Source organism: Theobroma cacao, chromosome 1 (genome assembly GCF_053813885.1).
Source record: "Theobroma cacao isolate CCN51 chromosome 1, ASM5381388v1, whole genome shotgun sequence".
NCBI classification, from domain to species: Eukaryota; Viridiplantae; Streptophyta; class Magnoliopsida; order Malvales; family Malvaceae; genus Theobroma; species Theobroma cacao.
The window spans coordinates 7307086-7317230 of record NC_142639.1 but is presented as its reverse complement, the minus strand read 5'-3'; the positions used below and the strand labels follow the sequence as shown (position 1 = coordinate 7317230).

At 35.1% G+C, this 10145-nt stretch overlaps 1 protein-coding gene across 1 annotated transcript; it reads left to right on the top strand.

The window, feature by feature from the left end:
* Positions 1-5573: 5573 nt before the first annotated feature.
* Positions 5574-8015, top strand: LOC18611843 (putative indole-3-pyruvate monooxygenase YUCCA10). Its single transcript, XM_018117074.2, has 5 exons — positions 5574-6185; positions 6415-6648; positions 7403-7525; positions 7671-7901; positions 7998-8015. Exons 1-5 carry the CDS (start codon positions 5577-5579, stop codon positions 8013-8015), a joined length of 1215 nt encoding a protein of 404 aa, XP_017972563.2. The 5' UTR covers positions 5574-5576.
* The last annotated feature ends 2130 nt before the right edge of the window (positions 8016-10145 follow it).

The following is a 10145-nucleotide window of genomic DNA, read 5'->3' as shown; positions in this document are numbered from 1 at the left end:
AACCTACCTGTGTCCAACACTCACCTTTGGAGTACGAGTAACATAGCTCTTTTTATTATTTTGATAAGTTATAAAAGTATTTATTAAATATGGGGTTGCTCAATTTTGTACTTCCTTGGGTTGGAATCAGATCAATGAGTATATCAACGCCGTTCTCCAAAATTTCTTCAATTCTTTAAAGTTTTTTTTTTTTTTTAATGCTGGAAGTTCTTGTAAAGCCCAACTACTATGTTAAAATTTTATTAATAAAATAAAAAACATACAAAAATGAGAGGTATATAGACCTAACCTCCGATTTTATAAGAGTAAAAAGTAAAAAATTAAAAGGACCTAAAGGTGGTTTTATTTTACATACGTTGTAAGGATAAAAGTCACATTTTTTACAAGAGTTTAAATTGAAATTACAAAAAAAAGTAAACTAAGAGTATTACTCCTTTATATTTATTTAAATTTAACATATGGTAAACTATTTTGGTCAAGTCTTGAAATTCCTCATAATTTCCCTTGTGCCACAGTGAAAAGTTGAATATTTTGACGTTCAATTCTTTAAAGCTCGCTTCTTGAGATATTGGAAAAATTGATAGTCATTTTCTTCCATGTCATAGTTCTGATACCATGATGATACATGTTAAGCTTCTCCTTCACAACGACCTTGCCCTCGTTATGCTATTTTGGTGTGTTACGAAGGGAAGTTGGGTTACAAGAAAACCACCTCATTTTAATATAAAAATGTGTTTAATACATAACATCTTATAAGAAATGTGAAAGGAGGATATGAAAAATTTTACGAAGACGAGAGGGAAAGACATGAGATAAATAAAGCTATGCAATCATTTACCAATAGTAAATAATATATAAAATTGTAACCACTGTTCAGGGCAAGAATATTGTTTTAAAAGTCAGAACGTACATGGTTGATGATATGTTTAGAATTTCTCTTTATTTATTCCCATTATCATTTAAGAGATTGTTTTATTTGTTATTGTCTTAAAGACTTTTTATGTTTATTTATTCTTATTACATCAGTTCGGTTTCTCGGTTTTGCTTGTTCAATTGAGTATTTGTTATAATAATGTCCCGATACGTAAATTCTTGACAAGCACAGCTAATGCAAATGCTGGCAACAACTTTAATTGTGTGTATCAATTTTTCTATTTAGGGACATTAATTCCAACCGTTGACTTCTTTTTTCCACATTTAAAATGAATTTTTCAGATGTTTTAACTTATTTTTATTCCATGCAAAGCCAGTAAATTATAACATTAATAGGAAGAAGGTGTTGGTTGAGGATGGTACTGATAGAGAGTTTGATGCAATAGTTTTTGCGACGGGCTATAGAAGCATAGCTAATGAATGGCTCAGGGTAAAATTTTACAAATTCCACTCTTTCTTTTTCCATTTATTTCTTAGACAGAAATGGTTATGAAACCATGTCTAAAAATATGGTAAGGATATTTTCTACAGGATTATGAACATGTTCTCAATGAAAATGGGTTGCCTAAAAATAATTTCCCCATCCATTGGAAGGGAGAAAAGAACCTGTATTGTCAAGGAGTGGATTATTTGGCGTGTCAATGGATGCAAAGGCCATAGCTGAAGACGTTAAGAGAGTTATCAGTGAAAAACTGGGAAAGTGAAAGGCCCTTAGAGGATTTATCTCTGTCACTCTCCTACTGGGATAGAGTAGTTATTATTGGTATTTTCATTCTGGTTTCATGCGTAATGATGAAATTAAACTGTAGTCTAAGTGTCATTTTATGTTTAGCTATAAAAGACAGCCTTGTTGATTCTGCTACTTTCCAAATCCCAGTCGAATTTCAGTATTCCAATTTGTAATGTTTCAAACAGTGTGGTTGTTCCCTTGTTTAATGGTTATCCAATTTTTTTTTTTGTTTAAAGGTGAATATATTACTCATGCAGCAAAGTACAGAGAAGAAAGCCAGTGGATATCCAAGGAGCAGGACTGCTCCTTTCCAGTGGCATGGCTGTCCTTAGAGTCATAAAGATTCCATGGACACCCATTTAGGAAACACCAGAAACAGCAGAACCCCGCCACTAAACATCACTCCCCCATAATACAGAGACAAGAAAGTCACAGCACAGCAGGACATAAAAACTCAAAGGAAAAGACATAGAAAACGTCACTCACACAACACAGAGGGAAGCAGAGAGTTTCCAACTTTGCTCTAAAGGTTCCACAAGCAATTCTCGTTGTCTCAGCACCCCTTCCTTTGCAAGTGTCTGCTTCAGAATTCGCCTCTCTAGGAATCTTGCACACCTCCCACTTGTTGATCTTTCTTTTCAGGTTCTCTATTTGAAGGATCCATTTCCTCACAATCTATAGTGCAGCCGAAGGGTTGTTTATCCAATTAACTACGTTTTCTGAATCCGACTCAACAATCAAAATGTAGGACAGCACCCATTTAGAAGATGCACAAAGGAAACTCTGCATTCTTTACTTATAGTACAAATTTTTGAAAAAAAGTGTCTTGATTATGTACTATTACTTTTGTAATATTGACATTAGTTTTACTTTTTATTTTTTATTTTTCAAAAATCACAATAAAATAATAATCAAGTAGTCAACACCAAAGTCAACAGTAATAATTAATTCAAAGAGAATTAATGGTTTAACCATTTATATTGAAGTAAAATCATATTTTTTAAGTACTCATGAAACTTAACTTTATAATATTTATTCATTTTTCAGGAATGTACTACTATTTGCTTTTATATATGTATCCAAAGGGTTTTTTTGTTTTAACTTTTGCTTTTTACTATTTGAAACCAAAATGCAATTAAGCAAGGTAACATAAAAAAGAATGGACTGTGATCAATGTTAGTAATCATCAATCATACCATCACCTATTTTAAGATCAAGAATCTATGCTTATCAATGTATTTCTTAAAGCAAACCAAAAGTAATATTTTACCAAAGAATTGCATTACACGTTTCTGATAAAACTCTTATTCCCTATAATTAGCCTACTCACGCACCCACCTTGTCTAAGGAATTTTTACGTTTAACCTTTATAATACTTTCCCCTATGTTATCTATTTCTTTTTCTTTTTTTTTTTCATTCCCTTGCGTATCTCCTCTTGACCACATACAATAATTTTTCCCTTATGGTAAGGAACGTTGCAAGTTTGTCCCTAACTACGCAGAACTGGCTGCCATTAAAGAGGGAATCAGCTTCTTTCTTTCCACTCCATGGTCTAGCAGCCACTCTCTCATTGTAGAAAGTGATTCTCGAAATGCCATCAATTGGGTGAATAACCACAGTTCAGTTCCTTGGCGTATGAAGAGAGTATCTAATAGCATTGAAGTTCTCAAACGCGATATCAAAGCTATTCTATTCAAGCATATTTTTAGAGAAGATAACAACTTTGCCGATGGTCTGGCCAAAGCAGCTGTTATGCGATTGGGTAAATTCTCTGCAGTTTTTTATTGCTTTGCTTGCCACTGGTTTGATGATAATGATTTATGATGGTTTCCAGTTCATCCCCACCTTTTCCTTTTTTGTATGGATGATGGATATTCATTTTGAGGTTTATTCGCATATTCAGGTGGGCATGAATTTTTTCTACCCTTTCGCTTTTTTCATGCGTTTTGTGGCTGAATTGTGTGGCCATTCAGGACCCAGGGGACTTGTTGTTTTTTGTGGCTGATTGTTGTGACCCATTTGGTCTCTTTGTAACATGAGATTAGCAGCTGAAGGGTTTTTCTATACCCTCTCTGCTTTTTTCTGGCAACCCCCTTGCCAGCTCTATCAATAAAATGTTCATGCCCTTCAAAAAAAAAAAAGAAGGCTTAATAAGTTACATCGATCCCGCCTGCTCCAGTGGCTTTGTTTTCTACCGCTAGCACTGGAGCCTCTTTAGGCGCTCATAGGCAAATTTATGTTCCAGTTCAAGGATTTGAACTGTGAAGCTTTTATAACTATCTCTTACTAATAAAATGGACTTTGTTTGAAAGAAAAAAAAAAACACAGAGGCTTAATATAACTCTCTTGTGGTGACCGGAGGTTCTTCTGGGTTGCGGCTTGGATTGCGTCGCTGGAGGTTGGTGTTGGTAGGAGTAGCAAGTGCTTTTTCATGCATGGCACTTGGGAGGTCTCAAATGTCCAAGGTTAGAGTTTTCGCTCTCGGCCCGCTTCATGTTCTTCCTGTGGAAGGAAACGGCTTCCAATTTCGACGATGACTTGAATTTTGATTATGCTAGCTTTGCAGTTGATTTGTTCCCTGGTTAGGCTTTGGTTTTTTGTTTGATTCGGTCTGCTGTGATGCTGATTATTGTTTCTGAGCATCTGTAGATGCTGATTGTTGTTTCTTCAACATCCACTAGTTTTTGCGAGTGGCAACTCTGTTTTGTCCGTACAGACTTTCTCCCCAAACCGGGTTTCAATGCCATAGCATCCGGGCTATGGATAATAAAATCACTTTTCAAAAAAATAAGAATGGACAGCCATACATTATCGTCTAAATATCTGTAGAAACTGTGTCTTAACATACAATAAGGTGGCAGGATTCAAAAAGATTGATATATACATGGCAACTGTGATATTGGAAAATCAACTAATATTAAGAATCCAAATAAAAGAGAAAGGTAGAATTTTGTGTGTGTTTTTTTTAAAAAAAAAGCAATTTTATTAACATTCCAGCCAATATGCCATCAGAAGTCTCTAAATAAGACTTCTGTTAGCATATAAACATTTGGCCTATGCGAGGAAAACACTGTACAATTACATAGACGTAACCGCTCACTTAGTCGTCATCAACGGTTTTTCATCCCTAGAATGATCCAGTCACTAGACAGAACAAGCTCTCCACACTTTTTGCCAAAAAAGCTCAACAACCTATATACACAAAAAACAGAAGAAAGAAACCCTCTTCACAACCCCTAACGATCAATGGCCAGCAACAAAACAAGACATACCAGCCTCAGTTCAACAGTTGTCAGCAACGAACAAAACAAACATGAACAAAAATACTCAAAATAAGAAAGATCGAACTCGAAAGGCAAAAACAGAATTAGTGAAGATCCATGAGACCCAACAGCAACGCGTCTCTCACAAACGCATCCAATACTCCAAACCGACACCCAAGCATCCATGCCAACATCAACAAACATCCTTCAAAGCAACCATCTTTTCAAGTAATAACAAACTCAAGAGGATCCAGCAAAGGAGAACCAGCACCAAAAACGGTCCATCTCAACCATCATCAGGCCACAAGAAACGTCCATACAAAAAAACTCATACTATAATCGATACTTCACATGTCCTTTAGCAAAGTCTCAACCACATCCATCGTTACCGTAACATCCAGCAACAAGAATCCCTGTAAAAAACCTCCACCCAACAACAAGCCAATGCATGCCACATGAAAATCAAACGCATCCAACTCAAAACAGAGCAACAGAGCAACAGAAGCAACAACACTTCATCTCCCAAGGACAAGTCCAAAAGAGCACGACCCGCCTAGATTTTCATTATAAATTGTGCTACTAGTTATTTAACAAAGACATCTCATCATATCACCCCCAAGAGTTTCTTTGAGATTCCAAAGAAGAAGATATGGAGAATGTTGTAGTGATTGTTGGAGCTGGACCTTCTGGCCTTGCAACCTCTGCATGCCTATCAGCTCATTCCATTCCCCATGTCATCCTTGAAAGAGAAGATATTTATGCTTCTCTTTGGAAGAAAAGAGCTTACGATCGCGTGAAACTCCATTTAGCCAAAGAATTTTGTTCGCTTCCGTACATGCCTCACCCAGCCGATGGTCCTACCTATATACCAAAAGACATTTTTTTAAAGTACCTGGATGAATATGTTTCAACCTTCAACATCCAACCTCAATATCATCGATCTGTTGAATCGGCTTGTTATGATGAAGTCGATGGGAAATGGAGAATCGAAGCAAGGAACATGCAATCAGGGGATGTGGAAGTTTATGTTGCTGAGTTCTTGGTGATTGCTTCTGGTGAAAATAGCGCCAAGTACATTCCTGACCTTCCAGGGTTGGATAGCTTCAAGGGAGAAATGATCCATTCTAACGAGTATAAATCTGGCTCCAAGTATGCAAACAAGGATGTTTTGGTCGTAGGATGCGGTAATTCGGGCATGGAGATATCTTATGACCTTTCAACTTTTGGAGCTCAGACTTCAATTGTTATCCGAAACCCCGTAAGACCCTCCCTCTCCCTGTCTCTATCTATTGCATGCATAGGGAAGTTGGCTGTTGCTTTAATATTAGCATCAAACAAATCGACATTTAGATATGCGATTTTTCTTATTGTTTTTGTGCTTTCATTTTTTTTCCTCAAATGTTTTATAATATCTTCATTTAACGATTCCTAAATTTGATTTGGAAAAGAAAAAAAAATCTATCTCAAACCTGGCTCTTCTTTTGCAGTTTCATGTGGTAAGCAAAGAAATAGTGCGGCTAGGGATGATATTCTCCAAGTATCTGCCCGTTTTTGTAGTGGATTTCATGGTGTTAATGATGGCGAATATAAAGTATGGAGATCTATCCAAGTATGAAATCCGTCGACCTAACCAAGGTCCTTTCCATCTCAAAGCCACGGCAGGAAGAGCTCCTGTAATTGATGTTGGGTCTGTCGACAAGATCAAGTCGAAAGCAATAAAGGTGAATAAAATCAAATTAATGCCAATGTTTGGGTTTCTTGTTCTTTCTTTTTGCTCTCATTTTTACCCTTTTTTTTTTCTTAATTCATAATCATAAGTTGATTATAAATTATATATTTTATCTCTCTACTAGAGATTATTTAGCTATGAGCTAGAAGGGTTTTTTTTTTGTCATTAGCATTTAATTAAGTATTATTACCTTAAACACTATCCACAGTATTTAAACATGTGAAATGAATTTATTTCATTGACTTCTTTATGAATTTATTAAATTCTACCACTAATTTATAAGGAAAAAAAACTCTTTTAATTAAATTATTTGTCTATCATGATAGGCTACTCATGTTGTCGGTAAGTAGTAGGCTTTTTTTCATAAGCATTTAATTAGTTATAATTCTCCCACTCGTCTATCATATTAGAACATTCAAACACGTGACATGCCTTTAAATTTGATTATTAAATTTTTAAATTCTGCGGCTTGATTTATAGGAGAAAACCTTTTAATTAGTTAAGCACTTTGTTCTTCAGACTAAACTTTATTATATTTCCCGAGCAAGAATCAAATTGTGTTCCTATATAAGAAATGCGATTAATGTGTTTTTTTTCCCTTCCATAAAAGAAATGCAATCGCCAATTGGCTCTAATTGGAGATGGATTTGAATTGGCAGATCACTTGGAAATATTATTAAATTAAAGTTAATTAATTAGCTCCAATCTTATATTCTCATGCTCTTTATTTCTGCCATGGTCGATAGGTTGTTCCAGGGATATCTCGCATTAACGGAAAGAAGGTTTTGTTTGAGGATGGTGCTGAGAGAGAGTTTGATGCAATCGTTTTTGCAACTGGCTATAGAAGCGTCACTAAACAATGGCTCAAGGTAAATTTTTAGAAATTCCACTATTTCTTTTCAATTTTGTTTTCCTTTCCTGCTGCATATTTTATATATTTACATTTAGACACAAAAGATTAAGAAACCATGTGCTTTAATAGACTGAGAAATATGATAATGATGCTTTCTACAGGATTATGAACATGTTCTCAATGAAAATGGGTTGCCTAAGAATAATTTCCCACACCATTGGAAGGGAGAAAAGAACCTGCATTGCTGTGGATTGTCAAGGAGGGGACTATTTGGCTTGTCAATGGATGCAAAGGCCATAGCTAAAGAAATTAATAGAGTGATCAATGAAAAAAATGGAAAAATGAAAGGGTCACGGAGGATTTCATCTCTGATACTCTGTCCCTGGGTTAGGGTACTTATCATTTGTTTTTCCTTTCTAGTTTCATGTGTCATGGTGAAATATGTAGTCTAAGTGTAATTTTATATTTAACAATTTACTCAAAAACAGCCTTTCTGCGTGTGCTAGTTAAGTTTCCAAACCCCTCCCTTTTTTTTTTTCATTTTGATTCGTACATTGATTTTATTCATATCAAAGCAGATGCATTTTCTGGTTAGAAGAACCAGAAGCAACGAAATGCGGTGTATGTTGCATTCCTACCGCCACATAATACAGGCATTACAAGCCCAGAATACAACGAAACGGGTTCAAACCAAGACAAACATCTCCCGATCGTTCACATCCCAGGCAGATAAAAACGTTATATAAGTTATACAGAGTAACATAAGAAAATAGAGAAAATAAAATCAGCTCACCAACCAATGGGATAGGTGAACAAGGGAGGCAAATAATGAAGCAAAGATTTTGTCCGAAGGAGGAGTTAAATTCGGCCTTGGCAACGTTTTGCTTCCACATTCTTCCTCAAAGAAACACACTAAAGCTTCCCGCCAATGACTCCAGCAAGCTTAATTCCAGATTGAGAATTATTCTTCAACATTGTTCATGGTTTTTCTGTGAAAATGAAGTGATCTGCTAACGTTTTCCCATTTGCATTAATACACATCTAGCCCATATACATTTATTCTCCTTAGCTGTAACTTCCTAATATCTATGCACAACTCAAGTCCCCTCGCACTTTCCCGCCATCCCTCTTAGTTCTTACTGCAAACTTTCTACTCATCACTCCAAATTCATACTTCGACACTCGCACTAGGGTTGACTTTACTCCTCCATGCCGCTACTCTCCATTTCAGTCAATAGCTTGCTTGCCACCTGACCCTGTACTGCAGAGGCTTGCCACCTGAATCTGTATTGCAGAGGCGGAGAGAGGCTATTGGGGCTCTCTCCAAAGTTTTAAAATTTTATAATTTTCCATTATTTTTTTTAAAATTTTATAATTTTGTTCTTATTTTTTAAAAATATATTATAATTTTACCCTTACAAACGTTGAACTTTTATGGCACGTTTGGTACGGGGAATAGCTATGCTATTCCCCCTCTATTCCCGATCATTTCTTATTCCTTTGTTTGGTATCAAATTGAAATACGGAATAGCAATTCCGCGGGAATAAAAATTCTGTCAAATAGGTTAAAAGTCATCTTTATCTATTCTCTTCCCCCCTCCCCCGGTAATAGCTATTCCATGGCTCATGGAATAGCTTTCAAATATATAATGACCAAAATAGCCCTTATAACCTAAAAATATTACAACCCTATACCTATAAATACTTTTTTTCTCCCATTTTCTCTTTTCTTTCTCTCTCTTCTCCCTCTCTCATTCTCTCTCTAACTGGAACTCAAGACCGGCGACCACGGCGGCAACAACCGAATATGATCGAAAAACGTCGATCTAGTCCTTTCCGACAATATTGAACCGAGATCCAGCCAGATCTGGCACTCAACGGCCAGATCTCACCGCGGGAAGCATCGGATCTGGTGCTTCCCGACCAGATCCCACGGTTGGATCTGGCACTCCACGGCCAGATCCAGTCGTGGGGAAGCGCCGATCTGGCGCCATAGTGGCCAGATCCGGCCACATGGTGCACTAGATCGGCGTTTTGTTACACCGGTTGCCTTTCCGGCGACCGGCCCATGAAAAAAAGAGAGGACAAAAATAGAATAAAAAAAATAAATTATTTGTAAAATTTAAAATATTAATATTTTATATATAATTGAAACATTATTAATATTAATATGATTAAAATATTAAATATTAATATTTTAAACTATTAATGTTTTATTTATTAAATTATTAATATATTTAATTTTTAATGAGTATAAATAAAAATAAAAATAAAAATTATTAATATTTTAATCAAAATAATATTAAATTATACATAAAATATTATTAATTAAAATATAAGTAATTAAATTATATTAAAATATTGATATGTAAATTATTAATATTTTAATTAATTATAAATTATTAATATTTAAAAAATAAAATAAAAATAAATAATTATATATAATAAATGATATTTTTATCTTTTTATTTTCTATTCCTTTCTTATTCCAAAGCTATTGTTACCAATCAAACACTGTAATAAGTCATAATAATTATTCCTACTCTATTCCATTCATCATACCAAACTACATAATACTTATTCTATTCTATTCCCACGTAATAACTATTCTATTCCATTCCTATCTATTCCGCGAA

Bases quoted from the DNA above. Each gene is read 5' to 3' on its own strand.
- LOC18611843 (XM_018117074.2), top strand. From the start codon at position 5,577: ATGGAGAATGTTGTAGTGATTGTTGGAGCTGGACCTTCTGGCCTTGCA. The intron at 6,186-6,414 runs GTAAGACCCTCC...CTTCTTTTGCAG, and splicing joins CAATTGTTATCCGAAACCCC to TTTCATGTGGTAAGCAAAGA. The intron at 7,526-7,670 runs GTAAATTTTTAG...TGCTTTCTACAG, and splicing joins TCACTAAACAATGGCTCAAG to GATTATGAACATGTTCTCAA.